We start from the raw sequence: 24,604 nt of genomic DNA, 5'->3' as shown, positions 1-24,604 counted from the left end.
AACTGCTGAGTCATTTCTCCAGCCTCAATATATACTGGCTCACAACTTGTTTAATCATTTACCTGCAGGGAAACCTGGTTTGTTTCCAATTTGAACTGCTTATGAATAAATACGAAAGTCAAGTGTTTTTGTGGGATACACCTTCATTTGTAGTAAACGTCTAGAGTCACAGGAGAGATAGATGCTAACCTCACCAGAAACTGGCAACTGCCCGCCAGAAATAGTGGTTCATGACTATAAGCCCAGAACTTGGGAGGCTGAGGCAGAAGGATTACAGTGCATTCCAAGTCAGCCAGGACTAAACAGCAAGACCTTACCTCTAAATAAATAAATAATAAAAAATAAAAAGGAAGCCAGTTTCCCCAGTGCTGTGCAACAGCCAGCAGCACAGGCTTCTTCTTCTATCCTGAAAGCTGAGCCATTGTCTTGAGACTGAGTGAGACTCATCCTGATGACCCTGTGACCTACTCACAAGCTTATCTAACCCTTCAGAAAAAGGTCTGTTCAAGTCTTTTGCCCACAAAAACAAAATGGTATGTCAGCTTCTTACTGTCAACAGGAATTCTTATGGTGGCTGTTTGCTTCCCAGAGCTGGGCTGTGTGCGACATTGTCTGAGGAAACATGAGGAAGGCTGAGCAGGTGCTAGAAGCCTCCTCTCCCAGTCTGTGGCTCTCCTCCTTTCTTTTCTGCACTGCCTTTTGGTAAGTAGAAACTTAAATTTTGATGAATTCAATTTATCAGTTTTTTTTCTATGATTTGTGCCTTTTGTATCTGCTCTATGAAACCTTTCTTCTTAGCTGAGCAGTGGTTGCACAGGACTTTAATCCTAGCACTCAGGAGGCAGAGGCAGGTGGATCTCTGAGTTCGAAGCCAACATGGTCTACAGAGTGAGTTCCAGGACAGCCAGGGCTACACAGAGAAACCTTGTCTTGAAAAACAAAACAAAACAACAACAACAACAACAACAAAAAAAAAAAAACAAAAAACGGAAGGAAGAAAAGAAATCTTTCTTCTAAATTGCATAAGGCCTTGTCTACCCTCATCACAAAAACAATTTTTGAGGCTGATCATGGTGGCACAAGCCTTTAATCCCAGTACTCAGGAGGCAGAGACAGGCAGATCTCAGTGAGTTCAAGGCCAGCCTGGTCTATAGAGTGAATTCCACGCCAGCAAGGTGAGATCCTGTCTCAAAAAAAAAAATTGTAAACTTGACAAAAGGGACAATGATTAAGATTTATTTTTTTCTACTTCTATAGAATAGTTTTGAAAGAGTGGAAAGTATATGTAGGTGCCCATTATTTTATTTCACATTTTCAGAATTATAAAAAAGTATCGTGACTTTATAGATGTCCTACCAACTGATACTATGAAGATTAATCAGTGAATTTTTGTTAGGAAAAAGAAACCACAGTTATGAATGTGATAATGAGCACTCCCACACTGAGGTCAGAAGTCATGCAGTTTTGGAGACAAGTCTAACCTCAGATGAAGTAGCTACAAGATACTTCTACAGAGGGAAGCCACAGTGTACTGCAATGAAGATTCAAGTGGTGTGAGATGAAAAATCTTCAGCAGCTCAAACCTCACATCAAATTCTGAAGGAAATGGAGAGAGAAGGCCTCACTGAAGTGACTCAGGACACCCACTTTCCTCATTCCTACCTGATTCCTTAGTTTCTGAATTTCTTCCTCTCGATCTTTAATTCTGCTCTGCAGTGTGTTCTTTGTTCTATGCAGATCTTCTTCCATGTAATGGAATTCCTAGTGTAAGGCATGAATAAATCAATCTGAGTGTGCTCCATGCCACCTCCAGAGCCCCAAACCCACACTGACTCATACTGAGCACTCAGTTCATGTCACACTCACACAGAATGGACCAGACATGGATTTGGATAGGTTTGATGAAAAGTCAACACGTCAGCATGATGCTGTAACATTAGCTCTGAAATACATGCTAACAGGATAAATCATCAGGAAATACAATATATTCTGACCTTAGAGTAATGAGAAAGAATAATAAAGATTGATGCTGTCAGTAATATAATGTTCATAAATGATTTTTAAAAATACAAAATAAGGGCCTGTGAGATGGCTCAGTGGGTACAAGGCTGATAACCTGGTAAAGATTTACTAGGAGTGTTACCAGATTTCTTCCATGTTCTAGTCTGTACAAATTCAAGGCTAAAATTACTTAATAAAGTACACATTTAATCCTAAAATTAAATACTTTACATCTGGCTGGGCTCTCTGACGAGTAAGTAGCCTACAGCTATAGTCAGCTTATGTTCCTCTACTTCATCATTTATAAATGGCATTTGAGAGAGGGTGCAGGGAAACATCTGCCATAATAAATGAAAACATCACCTATCAAGCATGAAACTGCTGCTCTTTAATACATAGCAGCTTCTTGAATAACCTAAAATGCAATTCTGAAAGGACAGCTAATCTTATAATTACATTAACTAAGACAACCTGCAACACACTCGCCTTGCAGGTCTCTGCTTGGTTTTTCTCTTAACAGTTACAAAATAATTTTAAGTACTATTTCCATAATAAGTCCTAATGAAAAACTCATTTAAAGAATTTAAATACACATAAAGAAGTAAAGAGAATTTAAAATATACAAAATTATGCCGGGGTGGTGGTGCACGCCTTTAATCCCAGCACTTGGGAGGCAGAGCGAGGCAGATCTCTGTGAGTTCGAGGCCAGCCTGGGCTACAGAGTGAGTTCCAGGACAGGCTCCAAAGCTACACAGAGAAACCCTGTCTCGAAAAGCCAAAAAAAAAAAAAAAATTAGAAATTTTATGAGTGGTACACTAAGAATCACAAGAACAATTTTCTATAAAATGAATGGTAGTGACTTTTTACTGTATAAAATAAAACAGTGAGTACTAACAACAGTGTCACTACTCAGTAGATACTACTACAAGATGTAGAATATTATTCTGAAAATGTGGCTAAAAGCATGTTTAATATCAACTGCCTCGATACAGAAATCCCTAAATAAATAAATATATTATAAAATAATTTGTCTTGGGGAACTAACTGAACATACACTTTCATTAGAAAGTGGCTATGCTAGGTGGTGGTGGCGCACACCTTTAATCCCAGCACTCAGAAGGCAGAGGCAAGAGGATCTCTGTGAGTTTGAGGCCAGCCTGGTCTACAGAGTGAGCTGGACAGGCAGGGTTACCAGAGAAACCCTGTCTCAAAAAAACAAAAGAAAAGTGGCTAATATGGTCCCAAGGGTGTTTCTAGAAGTAGCAGTAGCAGTTTCCCAATTCTAGGAAAGTAGATGTTAACACTTGAATACAATGTTTCATGTTTTTACACACACTCTGACAGACAGATGGGATACAGACACAGGAAGTAGAAAGAATTCTGGGTTCTGAGCTGATGATGCTGGGTTGTATGCTCTAGCTCATTTTACAGTATTGGGCAGTTATATCACCATTCTGTGCCCCATTTTCCATCTGTTAAGACAAAACAACAACAAAAACATGGGCTAAAGCGATGCTCAGCAGTTAAGAGCACTTTATGCAAAATTGAGGACTAGAGTTCAGCTCCCAGCATCCATGTAACAAGCCAGGAGTCCTGTAGCCCCAGCTCTGAGTAGATGAGGGCAAAGACAGGAGGATCACTAGGGCTTGCTGGTTCCAGCTAAGCTGAGACAAGTGCTCAAAGGACTAGGTAGAAAGTGACAGAGAAGGACACTGACGTCCTCTTTTGGCATGTGCACATGAACAGTCACATACACCTGCACACATACCTACGTAGATACATAAGACACACAAATAAATAAACAAACCTTTAAAAAAACAAACAATATTGCAGTCAGCAAGAAGGCTCAGTTGGAAAGTGTGTGGTGGTGCATGCCTTTAATCCCAGCACTTGGGAGGCAGAGGCAGGAGCCCGCCCCCAACAAAAACAAAACAAAACAACAACAAAGGCTCAGTAGGTTAAGGCACTTATAGCTCAAGCCTGACAACCTGAGTTCAATCCCTCAACCCCATGCAAATGTGGAAGGACAGAACCAATCCCAGAAGTTGTCCTTTGACTTCCACAAGCAAGCAATGGCACATAGATGATAGCATGTATGTGCCTATACTGACACATCATGCATATAAACACTAAGAATAAACATAAAAAAAAAAAACCAAACCAAAGCGGGTGAGACAGAAAAGCAAGAGGAACTGGTAAGCTTCTCCTTACCACTAACACTCAGGGTTAGGGTTAGGGTATAAGCTCTCCTGGGAGGAGGTCCCTCTCCTTACCTGTTTCATCCGGTCCAGCTCCGTCTCCAGCTCTTGTTTAGATGTTTTCTGCCTAGCTATCTGGTCTTGCAGATCTTGTAACTGTTCTCTCGATGATTCCGCTTCACTAACCTGCTGAGCCTCCATATCCTAAGAAGACCATGCACACGAAAGCAAAAACTAATGGTTCTGTTCAGCACATACTGAACAACAATCACATGCTATGGACAGGGCTCAGCAGCTCCCAGAGGGATAAGGGGTCATGGGAATCATATCAGGTATCTTCACTATGTAATTTGGCTAGGAGTGAGGGAATGACCAGGACGCCACAGCTACCTGGTCCACAAACCATCTAGCTTTGAGTGACCAGTAGTTTGCTAGGCCATTCATCCCTCCACTGAAAAGCTAACACTTTCAAAGAGCTGAAGTATAATACCAAAAGAGACTTCACTACATTAGTTTCACTGTAGGCTGTAGGTAATGTGCACACAGAGAAAATAACTACTGACATCACTGAGGTTAGTATGTGAGCTGCTTCCAGCTTTACTACTGTTACTCAATTTCATATCTCCCATATTTCTTACTCTCACTTATTCAAACTCAAAAGGAAGGCAGGAGTGGTGGTACACACCTTTAATGCCAGCACTAGGGAGGCTGTCCTCAAACTTGGAGATCTGCCTGCCTCTGCCTCTCAATGCTGGAATTAAAGGCATGAGTCACCACACTGGCTGTATGCCTAAAAAATTATTATGTTTATAAATGGTAAGGGGCATGCCTGCCACCGTATGTATCTATAGGTCAGAGGACAAGGTGGAGTCAGCTCTTTCCTTCTATTTTTCTGTAGATTCTGGGGATCAAACTGGTTATCAAGCTTGCACAGCAAGGGTCTTTGTATACTGAGCCGGCTTGCCAGCTCTAACAGCTTCTTTATTTGGCTAGACCTAACACAGATTTGTAAATTTCTTGAGCAGGGGAAGAAAATGGGTCAGTGTTATTTATGATGCTGGAGTGAAATGTTAAAACACGTTGTTTTTATATTCTTACCCCAAAAGCATTGAACAGATATGAGTAAATTTAGCATCTACACAATTTCTAACTAGATGCAATTAAATTCTTTGGAATTCATATTTATTTACAAATTTTAAATGATTCTACTAAAAAAGAAAAAAAAAGACTAGAAAGTTCATTACCCTGCACTTAATCTCCAATCACCAGAGACCTTCTCCTATGTCAAAGATGCTATAATCATGTGGACTAAATGGCCCAATTTACTGTTTTGGGCTAGGGGAATAGGACTGAGGGCTCCCACATGCTAGGTAAGCATGCTATTACTGAGTCATATCCCCAGATTGTTACTTTTAGATTAAACACAGCACTTATACACAAACTACAATTGTAAGACTATGCATAAAAATATAATTAGTTTCTGAGTACATGCTAATATCAGGAAACATTTCAGTTTTATAAAAAAGCCCCCCCCAAATTTGCTTTTCAATAGCAGGATTTAAGATCCATACATTTAAAGATTCCTGTCTGTTTCCTGGTACAATTTAGGCTCTTATGTACATGGCAGCATGTGGTAAGTACTTCACCTGTGTTTGGTACCCCAAGTTACAATCAGTCAACAGAAAAGACACCTACTGCTGTAGATTGCTGTAGATACATATCTACATGGTAACTAACATTCTAGCAGAATGAAACACACTGTTTCAATATGCCATCTCCCCCTAAAATACAGAATCATAACCTCTCAAACTGATGTAGCTGGGGTAAATGACTATTCGGGATGCTAAGCAGTGACTGTTACCTGTAGCTCAGATTTCAGCTGATGTATCTGGCCCATTAGCTTCTGGATCTCCTCCTTTTGCATCTCCTTCTCATGCCGAAGTTCTTCTAGCTCCATGCTGCTAGCAGTACTGCTATCTAGGCCTTCAAAACTGGAGCCTTCCTTTAAGCTGTTTATCAATTTTTCTTTAGACTGTTGTGAAACAGAGAGTATAATTAAGCAAAGATGATATTAGCTTATTATTCTTTTTATATTTATTTATTTTATATGTGTAAGTGTTTTGCCTGCAAGTATGTCTGTGTACCATATAAGGCCTGGTGACCACAGAAGTCAAAAGAGGGCATCAGATCCTCTGGAACTAGTATAGATTGTTGTAAGCCACCACCTGGGCACTGGGAACTGAATCCTCTCTAAGAGTAACAAGTACTCTTAACTTCTGGGCCATCTATCGAGCCCCTAGCTTGTACTTTACTTCACTTTATACTGTGATGCCGAAGACTGAGCCCAGGGCCATACACACGCTATGCACACTTTTCACTAAGCATTATTCCCAGCTAGCTTATACAGTGTCATCTCACCACCAGACATTCATCCATAGAGGAAATCCACAGCTAATTAAAGCCATAGGGATAAAAATGCAAGAGATCCTGGCTGTACTGTCCTTGAATCTTTTTGTTTTGTTTTTTTGAGACAGGGTTTCTCTGTATTACAGCTCTGGCTGTTCTAGACCTTCACTTTGTAGACCAGGCTGGCCTCGAACTCACTGAGATCCACCTGCCTCTGCCTCCTAAGTGCTGGGATTAAAGGCATGCGCTAGCACTGCCTGTTCTGTCCTTGGATCTTAGTCCCCATGAACATGTTATAGTTGCAAATATTTCATAAGTTTGGCCTATTTTCTTCTTATCTCAATCACACTCCACTCAACTAACGCTTAGGGAGCATCTAAGATGTACTTGGCACTGTACCAAAGACCTCTGTGAGATAAAGACCATGTCCTCTTCTGGAAAGCACCTGTTGTCTCACAAACTAAACAGGAAATTAAAGGTACCCAGTAGAAGAATGCAATAAACCCAAACAAGGGGAAATGGTCAGATTATTGCAGAGTTCTGAGGAGGACAGAAGGTTTCACTACAAGTCAGCATTTATACTGACACTGAAATACTGCAAGTTTTAAAACATACTGAGAAACACAAAAGCACCGTGTGAGACAGCTCAGAGTTTGGGTCCAATTGTAAGTGCTTCAGATGCCAGGCTAAACTTTCATTTATTTTTGTTTTGTTTGAAATGAAGTCCCACACTGCAGCCCATGTTGGCCTTGAACTTGTGGCAATCCTTCTGCTTTAGCTTCCTAAGTGCTAGAGTAATAGGCAGGTGCCACCATATCTGGAGACCAATTTATTTTATTTTCTTTTTTTTTTAATTCAGACTATATTTATTTAATTTTTATGGAAAATTTCTTATATAAATAAACTTCCATGTTCCTGTCACATGGTGCTACAGTGGTCAGCTCATGGTGATTTTTATTTCACACACACATTTATCCTCTCACCTCCGTTTCTCCACCCTAATCCTCTAGACTAATTCAAAGCAAATTCTACAAAGTAATTCATGAACATTTCAGAATGTATATTTAAATAAGAAGTCAATCTTCTGTGATGGCATGTGCCTGTAACCTCAGCACTGGGGAGGTAGAGACAGGAGGATCATCCAATTTATTTTCATTTGACTTGATAGGCTAAATCAAATTACCAGACAGTGAACAGGAGAGTGCTGTCACCAAGATGCATTTTAGGAGGGTTGATCAGGAAGTATTGTACAGCAGGTGTCCAAATCATGGTCCATGGGTCAATCTGGTGGCCTGTTTCTGTACAGCTCAAAAGCTAACCATGTATTTCACATTTCAATACGATTGTAAGAAGTGAAAACAAAGAATATATGATTGTAACCATTTTAGTCCATAGAATATATAATATTTAGTATCTGGTCCTTTACAGAAAGATCTGTGGATCCCTGGCATGAAGGATGAGCAGGAAGAAGAGATCTAAAAGACTTATGAAGATAACATATAAAGTGCCAGTTCTCAACCAGTAAGGATCGATTCTTTTACCTTGAATACAGAATGTTAAAGTTATTCTCCTTTCAAAAGAATTTTTCCTTTTAAGTGGCAGAACTATAGGCATTTCCATTTCTTTCTTCAAACTTTACTTTTCAAATTTGCTACATTGAACATCCCCATTCACATACTGCCTCCCACCCCAATCACAGGACTCTAACCTGACAACTCTCCCATCTGCATCCAGCCTTTGGCCTTTCATTATGTTGCCAGTCAAGCTGTCACTATCCGTACATCCTCACCACCCAAAGCACACTGGACCTCCCCTTTCTGAGAAACCCAGAGATTCCACATGCCAAATCCAAGAACTCTACCTAGCCTTCATCACATCACAGAAGCTGCCTAACTGCCCATCACTGTCCTTGGGCACTCTACCCGGCCCAGCTTCTTCTGGTTCTCCAAACTGTGGCCACTTTCTTCTTAGGAGTTTTCTTTTTCTTTGCCCAATTTGTAAATGCTGATGTTTAGAATAGTCTAATTAGTCCTAGGTCTCCTCTCAAGTTGCATATTACTCACAATTAATTTCCCCTACACCCTAACTGACGCTATCTCCCATGGCTAACACCCATATCTTCTGCTGAGCTTCAGGCCTGAATTTCTAATTACCTTCCTGACACTTTCACATCAATGTCATATCAGTTTTTCAACCTCATTATAACTTGTCATAACCTCCCTCAACCCTAACATGTCATCATTCCTCTTTGTTCCTTTTAGAGGACAAGAAACAACATCCTTACATGCAAACAGAAACCCAGTCATCCCAGATTCCATCTGCCTTCTTTCCCTTCTCTCCAATTAAATTTCCAATTTAAATTTCTCGAATATTCTATCTTCTACCCAGTAGCTATCCCATTAGCCATCTTCGCTTCCACAAACCTAGGTAAGGCCACTAACACTTCTTATAATCACCTGTTAGCATCTACTTGCCTCTGATCTCACCATCTCACTTATTCCTTCATTACATTTCTTGAGTACCAGATATTGTTTCAGGATGCAACGATGAACAAGATGATGTCCAACTCTCACCTAAGTTCCTCACTGCTGCTACACTTCTTAATATCAAATCTTATAATGCTACTCAGTTTCTTTAGCACCTACAGGATAAAACCTGCAATGGCCTTCACAATCTGGTTCCAGCCCGTCACTGGGTTTTATCCCCATCACCTAATCTTGGGCACTAGCTTCCCAGGCACACTGTGTTCTCTCAGGACCCCTGCTTCTGGCACAACTTGTTTTATCTAAATCTTTACCCTTGTGGGAGCCTTCCTACTCATCCTTCAAGGTTCTCTTTATAGTGTCAGCTCAGTGCAGTGAACCCTGGCACCCCTGGGCACATAAAGCATTTTTCTCTCCAAGTCCCACTGTACTGCATCAATGACTGTACTCTGTCAATTATTTATTTTGATTTTTTAAAATCTGCTAAGCTGAATGCGCCCTTAAATCAAAGAGTTTTTTTTTTTTGTTTTTGTTTTGTTTTTTTAAAAAAAGACTAAAGTTTTGTAAACAACTGTGTGGGTTCATGCTTTAGTGTCCGATGACAGTAATATTACCAGAACAAAACAATGAAGAAGCTGGTTTGGGAGTTGAGACTCTCAACCTAAAGAGCAAGTAGCAAGAACCCAAGGTCAGGAAGTGAGGGTTAGAGACATGCTAGAAGTCTCAGGAGAGGACAGGCAGAAGCAAAGTGAGCATACAGCAATGCAAGGTAGGAGAGAAGATTTAGGACAGGGCTTAAAGGGGCCTTTACTCTTTGGAGACTGGGAAGAAAACCTCAGAGAGCTGGAAACAAGGACAAGAGAGGACAAAGTAGGAGCCAAGGTGGTATGTGGCACAGAAGGCTGGATCTCCAAGAAGGTGGGAGGGTAACAGAGTGACTGTGTCATCCAAGTCAAAGTGTATGCAAACAGCAAAATGTAACCGCAAATACATGTTCAGGTCATCCTAGACCTTTTTGAGAAGAAAATTAAGAAATGTAATGGATAGAAATGATATGATGGAGCAAAGGGAATAAGTTCCTAATAAATGAAGATAGTCTAGTCCTAATCATTCTGATGTATCTGATGTTGAGACAAAACAGGAGCCAGTTCAAAGAAGAAAAAATTAAAAAAAAAAAAAAAGGGCAAAACAAGAAACCAACTTATTTTTTCTTTGGAAGGGGCCCAAAATCTAGTCCCCATTCTTCTGCTAAGTGACCACATGCTTTTGTGAGCTAGGACACAGTAGCAGTAGTCACACACATGAGAACAGTGAGACGTATGAGAAGCAACAAAAATGAAGCAGGCAGATGGAACCCATGCGCAGACAGACAGACTACCCTAAATCAAACAAAAGCACACTTTTTCTCTCAGATGAGAAGTTGAAGGCTACACTGGTGACTGCAGTTTTTATAGGAACCACCAAAGGAGCATAACATAGGTGCTTAGCAACAACAGCATCATCAGAGATGAAGGTAGCAAGCTGAAAATGTGAAGCAGGCAGTGGTAAGATCAAGAGAGTTTCTACCCTTTTCATAGGAGTTCTAAGTGCAGCAGGGCAATGCAGCCAGTACATCATCTTGAGTATTTAGAGTGCTGGTGCCTCCCAGCAAGGGGCATGTCAGGGTGTACACCTGTGCTTACCTGGAGGATCCTTGTAGCTTTCTGCTTGTAGTCAAGTAACTCCTGCTTAGAAGACTCCAAGCTTGACCTGTGTAGCTTGACTTGCTGCTGGAGCTCATCAACCTTCTTCTTCTCCTCAGAGTACTTTCTTTCTGCCAGAGTAACCGCTTCTGCCAAATTCTGACGTTCCACTTCCATTTTATTAAGGCGTGCAGCAAACTCACTCTGTGGTAAATTTTACATTATACTTATTCTGTCATTTAGCTTGAAATATATTTACAACCATACACTCAGAATCTTAAGGGATTTATAGCTTTAACCAACAATGACGTCCAAAAAAGAACAATGCATTAAAGTCAACTAGGAGTTTGCTCAAGGTGCAACAAGGTCTTTTTTGGGCTTAGTGAACTGGAATTTCCAATTTTGGTGCTGAGGATCTGTTTTCTAAGAAACACCCGGGTATGGTGTTGCACACCTAACTCCAGTACTTGGGAGGCAGAGGTAAGAGGATTGCCACAAATATAAAGCAACCCTCAGCAAATCAGTGAAAGCCACCTTTTAGTTTAGTTTAGTTTAGTTTAGTTTAGTTTGGTTTAGTTTGAGGCAGAGTCTCTCACTGAACCTGGAGCTTACCATGGCTAGACTGGCTGGCCAGAGAGTTCCAGGAGTCTGTGTGTTTCCTCTGCTCACCCAGAACTGAAGTCACTGATTTGTGCCACCATGTCCACCTTTTTACATGAATCCAATCCTAGGTCTTCGTGCTGGCATAGCACAAACTTTACTAAAGCATCATCCCAGCCTCACTTTATTCTTTTTTATGGCCTGAACAGGATTTCCTTATATGGACATACCACAACTTGTTTATCTCAGCATCCAGTATCATTTTTATTTCCAGCTTTGCCCAGATATGAATTCTGCTCTACACACAGTCAGCAAGTTTTATGTGAACACACATTTCTGAATCTCTTGGGCAGATACCTAAAGTAGAACTGATAAACCATATGAGAACTCTATGTCTCTATGCTTCTTGAGGAACTGCCTGTTCTCAGAAAAACTTCTGAATATTTTTATAACAACATAGGTATGTGACTCTTGTTCATCTATAAATTTTAAAGAATCTAAATACAGACCAAATATCCCCGAAGATAGTTTCAATATCTGAGTGAATGAATTGCAATGTGCTGTAAGTGTAAATAAAATACACCATGTTTTAAAAATTCAGAAAACAGAAGAGAACATAAAATAGCTCACTAATATATATTTTTCTTTGAAATAAGGTTTCTCTGTGTAGTCTTAGCTGTCCTGGAACTTGCTCTATAGACTAGACTGGCCTCATTAGAGATCCACCTGATTCTGCCTCCGGAGTGCTGGGATTTAAGGAGTGCGCCAACATCGCTCAGCCTCTCACTAATATTTTTTTTTAACATGAACTACATGTTGAAATAGGTTATTTACCCCTTATCCAAAGTTCCCCAGGACTAGAAGTATTTCAGATTATAGAATATTTACAGATACAAAATAAGAGTTTGCAACCTTGACTGTCCATTGGATTCACCCTTGAGTATTAAAAAAAAAACCTCACTAAACTGGGCACTGTGGCAAATGCCCTGAATCCAGCTTAGAAGGCAGAGGCAGGTGGACCTCTGTGATTTTTGAGGCCAGCCTGGTCTACATAGCAAGGTCCAGGACTTCTAGGGCTATGTAGTAAGACTCTATCTCTTTCTCTCTTTCTTTTTTGTTTTTTTTTTGTTTTGTTTTGTTTTTCGAGACAAGGTTTCTCTGTGTGGTTCTGGAGCCTGTCCAGGATCTCACTCTGTAGACCAGGCTGGCCTCGAACTCACAGATCCGCCTGGCTCTGCCTCCCGAGTGCTGGGATTAAAGGCGTGCGCCACCATCACCTGACTCTATCTCAAAAACAAAGTAAAAACAAAAACAAAATAACCTTCCCCCACACTGGAAAAAAAAAAAAAAACAACTCACTAAAACCTTCAGTAGATTCAGAGGTGACTTTCAAGTGTAAACAGGTCAAAGACTGAACTACACTTAAAAATTCCTTTAAAAGTAGAGCTATAAGCCAGCATGGTGGTGCACACCTTTAGTTCCAACTCTTGGGAGGCAGAGGCAGTCGGATCTCTGAATTTGAGGCCAGCTTAGTCTACAGAGCAAGTTCTGGAACAGCCAGGGCTACACAAGGAAACCAAAACCGAGAGAGAGAGAGAGAGAGAGAGAGAGAGAGAGAGAGAGAGAGAGAGAGAGAGAGAGAGAATTTTCCCTTGAAATAAATGAATCAGGTTAAACTAGAACTAGACAAGATTAAATAAAAACAAATAAGATACCCCAAGATGAAACAAGATACCCCATTTACTGAAATGGCAATGGTTGTTACAACCAAATTCAATGACAGATACATAGCTCTGATGAACATAAACCATTTTAATTTTCTCTCATACATAAATTAACTTAGCAAGGGTTAAGATAATTTTTTTTAAATATCTAGGCTTCTGTTTGACAAGATGCCTGGTAGAATTCTGCTGAAGAATGAATGTGCTATGAAGTGCAGAGGCAACCCTCTCTGCCTGAGTACCAAGAGAAGGTCCCTTCTGACCTGCATTTGTTTGTAGCTCTCTTGTTCTCTCTTCAGAGTGGCATCCGCTTCATGCAGCCTCTCCTGAAGAGTTTGCAGGGCTTGATTCTGTAGGCTACTGCCTTCATTGTGATCCTGCATTATTCTAAAGGAAAATGCATCACATGAAAGAACACATTGCCACAGGGAGCAAGCAACCAGGTACCATAATTCCTAGAGCATCTATGAATTAGTCAAAGAAAAAAGATGGTCTAAGACATTCTCTCCCCCCGCCTCGGAGCTGAGGACCGAACCTAAGGCCTTGCCTCTACCACTGAGCTAAATCCCCAACCCCAACATTCTTTTTTTTAAATTAATTATTTATTTATTGGTATTTTGCTTGCATGTACGTCTATATGAGAATGTCAGATCCCCTGGAACTGCAGTTACAGACAGTTGTGAGCTGCCATATGGGTGTTGGGAATTGAACCTGGGTCCTCTGGAAGAATAGCCATTGCTTTTAACCTTTGAAGCCATCTCACTAGCCTCAACCTAGGATGTTCCCCCCCCTCCCCCCCGAGCTGAGGACTGAACCCAGGGCCTTGTGATTGCTAGGCAAGTGCTCTACCACTGAGCTAAATCCCCAACTCCTAAGATGTTCTTAACAGAATACTTTTGTATTTTTAGGCTAAATATAAGTACATACCATATACTAAATAAAGGATGGCACTATGCTTTTTAAATACTCTTAAATTTACAATTTTCTAACTATGTATCTCAAGGGTCAAAAAAAATGAATCCATTTTAATCACTCACATTTCCAACATTATAAAATTTTCCCTTTTAAATTTCTAAAAAAGCTGATTCTTCATAAGCTGTAAACACTACACTATTACCAAACGTGTACACTCTAGCTAGCCTTTTCTTTATCAGCAGAACTACCTACCGCGACTTTTCACTCTGTAAGGCTTCCAGTGCTTCTGTGCGGGAACTCAGCACCTGGTCAGCCTCCTGCAGTCGCACTTTGAGGACAGCCAGCTGGGAATCCTTGGCAGCCACTGCTTCAGTAAGGTCATCGACTTGGGCTCGGAGCTCCCGAGTTATCCGATCACTCTTGGAATGGTCAACGTTCCATTTTTCAACTCTTGCTCTTGCCTTATTTAATTCTAGAAAAAAAATGAAATTTCTCTACTCAAGCAAAACAGAACACATCTTTTCATGATATGCATAGTGAGATATGTAGTCTGCCACCAAAAACAATTTTAAAAGTACTGAAACAAACTTCATGGGGTTTCATAAAACATTAGTTTCAAAACATTTCATGGCTCCATTAGTCTGAGCAAATCAAAGGTTTTTTTTTCCTAGTCTTTTTAATCATCTTATTCTGCCCCTCTGGCCTTCTTTCATGCCTAAATAAAACTTCCCACTGTTCCATCACACTGATCTCACTGGCCCTAGGAACCAGGGTAGACATTTCCTATCCGTTTTCATCTCTCCTCAGCCACAGCCATAGTATTCACACCCTCTCTGTCACCACCACATCACAGACACGTTATTTCTTTTCTTTCTTTTTTTTCCCCCAAGGCAGGGTTTCTCTGTGTAGGCCTGGCTGTCCTGGAACTCACTCTGTAGACCAGGCTAGTCTCGAACTCAGAGATCCACCTGCCTCTGCCTCCCGACTGCTGGGATTATAGGCATGTGCCACCACCACCTGGCTTATTATTTCTTTTTTTTGAAAAGATTATTTTTATGTGTAGTTTTTGTCTGCATGTATGTATGTGCACCACATGCATGGCCAGTGCACCTGAAAATCGGAAGAGGACACTGGATCCCTAGAACTGGAGTTACAGATGGTTGTGACCTACCCTATTGGTTCTGGGAATAGAACTCATCCTCTGGAAGAGCAGCCAGTGCTCTCCAGTCCCAATTGTTTCTTTTTGAATCATTTCTGAAGTATTAGAGGATTATCTACTTGTCATGTCACTGCATGGTTCTGGAGGGCACTAGTCACACAGAATTCCATGTGTATTTATGGTCCCTGGGGTGGCAACACTGTGACCCTGCCTATGAGTGTCTAGCACTTAACCCCAACTTTGGATCATGAAATAGTTCTCCTTAAAGCTCAGAATAAATAAATCAAATAATCAGATATTATTAATATCTGACTTCTACTGGTTCTTAATTAGTAATTTACATATGTAAACCTAGTATTCGTCGGGCTGAAACAGAAAGACTGCTTTATGTTTGACATTAGCCTAGGCTATAGTGTAAGACTCTGTCCTCCCGTTTTTTTTTTTTTTAATTTAGTGGTTTCTTAAGAATCTGAACTAGGGGCTGGAGAGATGGCTCAGTGGTTAAGAATACTTGTCCAGCAGTCTGTTGTGGGGGTATCTTTGTGGATTTCTGTGGGCCTCTCTAGCACTTTGCTTCTTCCTATTCTCATGTGGTCTTCATTTACCATGGTCTCCTATTCCTTGTTCTCCCTCTCTGTTGTTGATCCAGCTGGGATCTCCCGCTCCCCCAAGCTCTCTTTCCCTCGACCCTCGTCCTTCATTACCCCCACTCATGACCAGGCTGTTCATGTAGATCTCTTCCATTTCTCTGTCATTGGGCGATCCCCGTGTCTTCAACAGACTGCTGTCAATGGTGGAGATACAGCCCGAACTGACCTACTCTGGTGATAGGATGGCCAAACACCCTAATTGTCGTGCTAGAAACCCCATCCAACTACTGAGGTATCTGGATGCAGAGATCCATGGCTAGGCCCTGAGTGGATCTCTGGGAGTCCAATTAGCGAGAATGAGGAGGGTTTATATGAGTGAGAATTGTTGAGACCAAGGTTGGATAAAGCACAGGGACAAATAGCTAAACAAATGGAAACACATGAACTATGAACCAATGGCTGAGGGGTCATCAACTGGATCAGGCCCTCTGAATGGGTGAGACAGTTGATTGGCTTGATCTGTTTGGGAGGCATCCAGGCAGTGGGACCAGGTCCTGTGCTCATTGCATGAGTTAGCTGTTTGAAACCTAGGGCCTACGCAGGATCGCTTGGCTCGGCCTGGGAGGAGGGGGACTGGACCTACCTGGACTGGGTCTACCAGGTTGATCTCAGTCCGCGGGAGAGGCTTTGCCCTGGAGGAGGTGGGAATGGGGGGTGGGCTGGGGGGAAGATGAGGGGGACCATAGGGGGGAGAACAAGGGAATCCATGGCTGATATGTAGAACTGAATTGTATTGCAAAATAAAAATAAAAATTAAAAAAAAAAAAAAAAAAAAAAGAATACTTGTCCAGAGGTCCTGAGTTCAATTCCCAGCAACCACATGGTAGTTCACAACCATCTGTAATGAAATCTTGTGCCTTCTTCTGGCCTGCAGGCATACATGCAGGCAGAATATTATATGCATAATAAATAAATCTAAAAAAAAAAATCTTAAAAAAAAAAAAAAAAAAGAATCTGAACTAGCCAAAATTTAGGTTCTAAATTTCTGAGGAAAAAAACCTTTCGTAAGCCCCATCTAATTAAGGCCTACCTTCTTGAGTTTCCTTGGATCTCTGAAGTACTGAGGCCATTTCCTGATTTAGAGACTGGACTTCATTCCTGAGCAGCTGATTCTCCAGTCGGAGGTTAGACAGCTCGTGGGAGCTGCTGCCGTCACCAGGTGGCAGACTGGGCTCCGTGTTGGTGGCATTCAATGCCGCCACCGTGCTTTCCTTTGAGGATTCCTGGTGGCCTTTAGGCATAGACTCAGAACTATTTCCTTCTGTAAAACAAGAACACACTTGGGTATAATAGCACTGTCACTGTAAGCAGCTGCCACTTGCTTTTGGAATGCCTCTTGGTGAGTTAGTCGCTATAGTTAGGATTGCTGTGGGATGTCTTTCTGTATGCTGTACACTGCAGAGGAACTTTGGATTACTGTCCAGGCAGGCAGCTGTCTCTGTCATTCTAGATTTTTAGAAATTTCTTACAATGCATTTCCTGTTTACTTAGGTAATATTATATCCTCCTGGGGTCTTTGATGCAATTGAAGACTAGATAGTTATAATTATAATTTTTCTTGGTTATGATAAAAGATAAATTAGATATGAAACTTTAGACTCACAAATATAGTATAGATGATAGAATATTTTCTTTAATTTTCCCAAATACAAATAGACTAGATATTATACCTGTAATTCTTGCTTGATACCGTTTTGTTATATGTAATTTTACTATGTTAAAGTTAAAACTTTCCTTTTTGATTAGACAGAAAAGGGGGAGTGCTATGGGATGTCTTTCTTATGCTGTGAATGTGTTGCTCTGATTGGCTGATAAATAAAGCCGTTTGGCCTATGGCAAGGCAGCTTAGAGGCAGGCAGGAAATACAAGCAGATAGACAGAAGAAAGGAGAGGAGAAAGAGACGCCAGCCTTCTGCCCAAGGAACAACATGCCAGCAGATCAGTAAGCCACAGAACACGTGGCAAAATATAGATTAATAGAAATGGGTTAATTTAAGTCATAAGAGCTAGCTAGCAAGAAGCCTGCCATAGGCCATGCAACTGGTAATTAGTATAAGCCTCTGTGTGTTTACTTGGGTCTGAGTGGCTGCAGGACTGGGCAGAACACAGGAAAACTTCCAGCTACATAGGATCCCATAAAAATACCATTAATTCTCAACAGATACTCTCTAATGAAAATCTAGTCTTACAAATGGAGTCTACAGACCTTCAAGGACCCTCAAAGTCTGGACACAATGGAAGAAAAGGGACAAAATATAAAAACAGTTCTGGGAAGAAGAAAGCCAGAGATAATTTAAACACTGGATTTCCTTATTTCTGAAATGGTTTTGAAAAAAGGGGGGTGCCGGGTAGTGGTGGCACATGCCTTTAATCCCAGCACTCAGGAGGCAGAGCCAGGTGCATCTCTGTGAGTTTGAGGCCAGCCTGGTCTACAGAGCGAGATCCAGGATAGGCACCAAAACTACAGAGAAACCCTGTCTCGAAAAACCAAAAAAAAGAAAGAAAAAAGAGGGTACAAGTATCAACACTGAAAACACTGAGAAGGCACAACAGAACAGCTGTGGGTTCAAGGCAATAAGACTAGTACAACAGGTCACAGTAATATATTATAACCAAACTGAAATCTAAAATGTCTTACCAAAAGATGAGTTCAATTCATCTTGTTTTTAATTAACTTTTAATTTACTTTTGTTTATTTAATTTTTAAATTTGTTTTTAAAAACAAGACTTCTCTGTATAGCCCTGGCTGTGCTGGAATTACTTTGTAAACCAGGCTGGCCTCAAACTCACAGAGATCCACCTGCCTCTGCCTTCTAAGTGCTGGGATTCAAGGCATGTGCTACCACCACTCAGCTTACTTTTGTATTTTTAATGTGTATAAATATTTGCCTGTATATATTTGTACACCTTGTAAATGCCCTGTGTCTATGGAGGCCAGAAGAACAGTATTGGATTCCCTGGAACTGGAGTTACAGACAGTTGTGAGCCATCATGTGGGTGCCATGAATCAAACCATGTCCTCTAAGAGCAGCCAGTGCTCTAAACCACTGAGCCATTTCTCCAGTCCCACATTTAACTTATTTTTTAAAATAAGACAGAAGGGGACTCTTCACAAGGTTAAATAACAAGTAATAACAAGGTGAAATCCTCAGAGTCTTTGGCAACTGCACAAATGCAAACTGAAAACACAAGAAGCCAGGTGTGGTGGTACACACTGTAATCCCACCTCTTGGAAGGCTGAGGCAAAAGGATCACCATAAGATGAGGCTAACCAGCGGAGCGGTGGTGGTACACGCCATTAATCCCAGCACTCAGGAGGCAGAAGCAGGCAGATCTCTGTGAGTTTGAGGCCAACCTGGTCTACAGAGTGACTTCTAGAACAGACAGGGATACACAGAGAAACCCTGTCTTGAAAAACAAAAACAAAAAATATTAAGGCTGACCTATGAGATCAAGGACAACCTGGGCTAGACTAGTTCTCAAAACTAATATCCCAGTGAGATCCAGGCTCATGGCACATGTAATCCCAGCACTAAGGAGGATGAGGTGGGATGGTTACAGGCTCTAGATCTTGTCTCAAAATACCAATGAATAAAGAAGTAAAGAAAGAAAGACTTTTCTCCAAAAATTTGACTACAGGCTCAACAGGAAGAGGCTCTTGCTGCCAAACCTGATAACCTGAGTTAAATCCCCAGAACCTTCATAGGAGAGAACCCATGTAGGAGAAACAAATCCCTCAAACTGTCCTTTATCACTCCATGCTTCTGTGGCACACATGCACCCCACACACCTCCAGAAAATAAACATATCTATTATTAAATATTGACAGCTCCTCATTAGGTCCAAAAAATGTGTTAAAGATCTAAAAGTCTAATTTACAAATTTAATGCAAGGATTTAGATATGTATACACACACACACACACACACACACACACACACACACACACACACAAAACTTAACTGAAACTCACGGGCTGTTTTTATCTGATTTCAATGTTATCAAGTTAAAAATCATGAAAGTAGGAAAATTTCACATTTGTAACTAAGTGAAACTTTTAAGTAACTCAAAGTCAAAAGAAAAATCATAATTAAATTTAGAATGTATTTACCACTTACACATAAGTTTTAAAAATCTACATCTGTTAGTCAATAAATAAACTGTAAAACAAAGACTGTCGGGTGGCCTATAGATAAAAATTATATTAAGATCTCAATTCTTCTCTGGAGTCTCAAAGACACCTTTTTTTTTTTTTTTTTTTCCTTTTCTGAGACAGGGTTTCTCTGTGTAGTCCTGGCTGTCCTGGAATTCATTATAGACTTAGGTTAGCCCTGAATTCAGCGATCCACATGCCTCTGCCTCCCAAGTACTAGTATCAAAGGCATGTGCCACTACACCTGGCTTACAAATCTTTAAAAATATGATACAAACAGGAAATCAGAACACTGACTCAGTATTAAAAGATTACTAATTCTATTTTTCTTTTTTGTAGTACTAAGATTGAACACCAAGGCTTCCTGCATCCTAAGCAAGCGCTGCACTATTTAGTTTCATACACAGACCTTTATTATTAGTTTTTATTTTTAGACAGCATCTCACTAAATTGTCCAGGCTGGCCTTTAATTCATGCTGTATCCTAGGCAGGCCCTGAACTTCTTATCCTCCCGCCTCAGGCTCCCAGGTACCTAGGATAATAGGCCTACATACCAGGCCTGGTCAGCAACTATAAAATTTTAAGGTGATAAATGTATGTTAGTGCTTTTTTAGAGTAACAAAGAGAGATGCTTCATAGGGGAAAAAAAAAAAGATGTAACATCTATCATAAAAAAAGAATGGGAAACAGGAAGGTATAAACAGAATACGAGCAAAATTGCTAGGGATGCAACCTGGTGGTAGAATGGCTGTCTAGTGTATGCAAGGCTGAGTTCAGTCATGGGTATGGTAAAGGTCAACAGACAACATTCAAAAGTCCCTATTCTAACATAGTATTGACTAATGTAGACAACGTTGTCATCCTTGTTTACACCACACATTGGCAAAGATCCTTCTCTTATACCTGTGAGGACAGTTCCTGTAATAGTGGGTGGAGAATACTATTCAAACATTTTAACTTAGGATGACACATCCAATCTGCTTAATTCTGAAAGAAACAGGACTGATAAACTACCAGGACTTTGGCTCCCAGGATTTTCTTCAGTGGCCTTGATGGTGGTTACGCTGGTGTTCACAGAACTGACACTTGAGGACTGAGAGCTTGGAAAGACTGGTACTTTGCCCTTCTCTTTTTTGACTTCCACTCTCCCAGTGGGCTCCTTCTGGGAACTGTTAAGAAAATCAAACAGCAGCTCATCATCAGGCTCTGACTTTTTCCTTCGAACAAACTGCGATGAAGGCCTAGGGACAGATGCATGTTCATTGGGATGGGAGGCCTCCCCGGCTGTCCTGGATCCGACTTTCACGTTTGCTGTGCCAGCTATGATAGTGGCTTTTTGTCGGATGTTATCAGCAGCTGAGGAAATATAGTTAGCTTTAGGTCCAGTCTGGTATGGTGAATCTGTGTTCTGCTGGTGCAGTTCAGGGTAGTCAGTATTTTTGCTATAAAAGATGTTGCTAGTATTCTCCTTTCTGAGAGCTGTGGCAGCCCCCTGATCAACTCGGTTTAAAAGATCTTCTGCCCTTCCAGCAAGATCAGCAAACCAAGACATGATAGTAGCAGGATAATCCTACTGATGAACCTGTTAAAAAGAATAGGATATGATCAGTGTATCATCTGGAAAGAGTCTTGGGTTAAAATCCTAACCTGCCTCTTACTAGTCAGGCAACCTTGAACAGATTACTAATAGAAGCCGAAAAACCCTATCTTGAAAATGTCGGACAGTAAGTATACTTCCTTACAGAATGTTTCTGTAAATGTTCTGTGATGGGTTTGTGCTGTGCTGCCCAAGCTACCATGCACAAACCATATTCCTATCCGAACTCCCAAGTAGTTGGGGCTACAAGGACTTATCACCATACCTAGGCCAGAATAGTTATAAGATCAAACAATAGGGGGAAACACTTTTTGAGATCCATAAAGAAACTTTTTGAGATGGCATAAAGAAACCCCCTCTAGTAACTTCCACTATCATCACAACTACTACTATTTTCCTTATTTCAAAGAAGGGCAAATCTTAACAAAGCAAAAACATATGTTAGAGACTACAGTGTGTTCCCCCAAAATCCATATACTGAACTCCAAACCTAAAGACCTCCGAATGTGACTTTATGGAGACAGGGTCTTTAAAAATGTAATTTAAAGTAAACTGATGTCTGTGTGAGAAGAAATGTAGACACAAAGAGTCATAAGGAGAGACAAGGTGAAAACAAGAGAGAAGACAGTCATATGTAAGCCAGAAGAGAATCCTCAGAAATCAGCCTCAGGCAAGAGTACTGGGCAGGTAAAAGCCCTTTCCCTGAAGCTTGACAATCTAAATTCAATCCACAGAACCCACAGGGGAAGGAGACAGGGGACTCAAGAAAGCTGTCGTCTGGCCACACACATGCTCACAACTGCAAGTGCACACACAACTAATAAGTAAATATATACAAATCAAAAGGTTCATTCGGACTTAGACCACTGAGAAAAATCAACTTCTACTGTCTAATCCATCCAGCCTATGACACTTTTTCATGGATGCCCTAACAAATTCAGACAGGATTCAAATAGCAAAGGACATGCTCTGCAAAATTCTACTACAGCCAAATAAAAACGGTTCTCTGAAATTTGTTTCAGAGGGCTGAACTTGGGGGTGGAAGTGGGGGAAACAAAAAAACAAAAACCTCCTGACTATCACAAAAGCTGTTACTGTTAAAGTGAAGCACTCCCGTGATTTATGGATGTACATATAGGTCTCAAGTAAATTTTTAATAATTTAAATACTTAGTACCTACCACATGCATGTTAAGCTGAGTCCAAATTATTTTTAAATGACTGTATAAAAGATCTATCCTACCAACACATTTGAACACTTATAGGTGCCATGTAAGTCAAGGCAATGAAGGAATTAACCTTCATGCTATAGAAGAAAGTCAACTGCAAAGTCAACAATGATTGACAAAGGTAGTCAGCATTCCTTGGGCCCGGAACTGTTATGTGGCTAACTCTTGGGCTTTCTTCACTAAACTGGCATCCGAATTATCTTTCCTTCCATCTAAGCTAGGTCTTTGATTTCTGTGTGCACACCCTTCTTTTGCCTTACAGTGCTTCAGGTTATTATAACTGTTCTTTTTAAAACATCTGTCTCTCCCTCTTGGGGGAAGGGGAGTGGGTGGATAAACACAATGTCTGTTTTGCTCACTGAATTCCCAGAATCTAGCCTACACAGGCACTCCTAGAAACATTACTGAAGCAGTTCATCTTTACATGCCAAGTGTTGTGTAAACAGTATCACGAATAACTTTCTCAGCTACATTATGTGGCAAATTGCAATGTCGTTTAAAAAAACAAACATGGATATGGTTTTAAAAGATCCCAGGGCTTAGATGGCACCTCAGACATTGAAATCTAATGTCAAGTCCACCTTTTAATCCCTTCCTCTCTCTATCTAACCTCGTCAATGAGTTCACTGTTTAGACACATTCTTTAGGAAACCCATTAGGAGTGTATTTCAGTTTATGAGAACTGAAATGAAAACGGAGGGTGACATGCATTCTGACTTAAAAACTCCACACAGCGTAAAGTAAATTTGGTGATGAGTGAGAGAAAATTAACTCTCCTAATAAAAAAGCCTAAAACAACGTATTAATTAATGTTTTGCCTCCCATCTGAAAGTTTATGGGGCTTTAAAACACTACCCGGGACCTTCACATGGATTATAGACATTGAGCTGGGGCCTGGGCTCTCGTCTCAGTGAGAGACTCCAAGAGGGGATTTCGGTGGTGCAAAGCCACCTGAAAGGTCAGATGTCACACAGCGGCGGGGTCAGGGGTCAACGGCCAGGCCCGGCGGTCTGACGGACCCCGGGGTGCCCGGGAGGCGAGGACACACCCCCATTGCGCCCCCACAGCAAGTTAGAGACAGGGGTGGAGGGCAATCAGCCTCGGTGGCCGGAGCCTACGGGGCTGTGGCCCTGAGCGAAGACGAGCACGACGGCACTCGGGAAAGGCAGAGACCGGGTCCCACATGCCAAGCCGTCCCGCCCGCGGCCTGGTCGCGCCTCACCTGAGGACGCCGAGCCACAACGCCACGGCCTCGTCGCCCACCCGGGCCGCCTCAGCAGCGGGCTGCTCCCGGACCTGCCGGCTACCTCTTCCGGGAGACGTGGAAGGGCGGCGAGGACCTCAAAACAGAGTGGCCGCCCAGCTGCCTGAGCGGCGGGGAGCCGAGCGCCGCCGGCCGCCTAACAGGCCACTCAGGCGGCGGCGCCGGCGTCCGCGGGGCCCTAGCGCCTGGCCACGCCCCGCTTCCGTAGCTGGCCGAAACCCGGCGCCGCGCCAGCGTGCGTATGACGCAACCACAGCCTGCACGCGGCCGCCACAACATTGCGGGTCACGCCCACTGTTGGGGCGTGGCCCGTGACGGGCCACGTGATGACAGGGGTGGGTCTGGTCTGAAGTGGGCGGGACGTAAGCATCTGGTGAGCCCTGCCCAGGTCTCTAAACTCCTCTTCCCTCTGGAATCCAAAAGTTTTGTAGGATTCCGAAGCAGAGGATGGGAATACAGAAAACATGATCCCTGGGCCTGTGGGATGGTTCAGTATATAAATAGCCACGCCTGATGGCTTGAGTTCCATCCACATAGTGGAAAGTGA

The 24,604-nt window shown here is 41.7% G+C and overlaps 1 protein-coding gene across 1 annotated transcript in view; it reads right to left on the bottom strand.

The window, feature by feature from the left end:
• The window catches only part of Golga5 (golgin A5), a 32,177-nt gene extending 7,935 nt beyond the window's left edge, over positions 1-24,242 (bottom strand). The window contains exons 1-9 of the mRNA XM_052738827.1: positions 24,016-24,242; positions 20,983-21,550; positions 16,847-17,077; positions 14,260-14,479; positions 13,356-13,479; positions 10,772-10,975; positions 6,062-6,232; positions 4,276-4,404; positions 1,663-1,761 (exon numbers count right to left, since the gene is read on the bottom strand). Coding sequence (XP_052594787.1) covers positions 1,663-1,761; positions 4,276-4,404; positions 6,062-6,232; positions 10,772-10,975; positions 13,356-13,479; positions 14,260-14,479; positions 16,847-17,077; positions 20,983-21,520 — 1,716 coding nt within the window. The 5' untranslated portion in view covers positions 21,521-21,550; positions 24,016-24,242. The remainder of the gene's footprint in view (positions 1-1,662; positions 1,762-4,275; positions 4,405-6,061; positions 6,233-10,771; positions 10,976-13,355; positions 13,480-14,259; positions 14,480-16,846; positions 17,078-20,982; positions 21,551-24,015) is intronic.
• Between the last annotated feature and the right edge of the window lie 362 nt (positions 24,243-24,604).

The sequence above is a fragment of the Peromyscus californicus genome, unplaced genomic scaffold (genome assembly GCF_007827085.1).
Source record: "Peromyscus californicus insignis strain IS unplaced genomic scaffold, ASM782708v3 Scaffold_15__1_contigs__length_86483966, whole genome shotgun sequence".
Taxonomy (NCBI): domain Eukaryota; kingdom Metazoa; phylum Chordata; class Mammalia; order Rodentia; family Cricetidae; genus Peromyscus; species Peromyscus californicus.
Note: the sequence above shows the minus strand (reverse complement) of the source record. Positions and strands in the feature narration are given on the sequence as shown.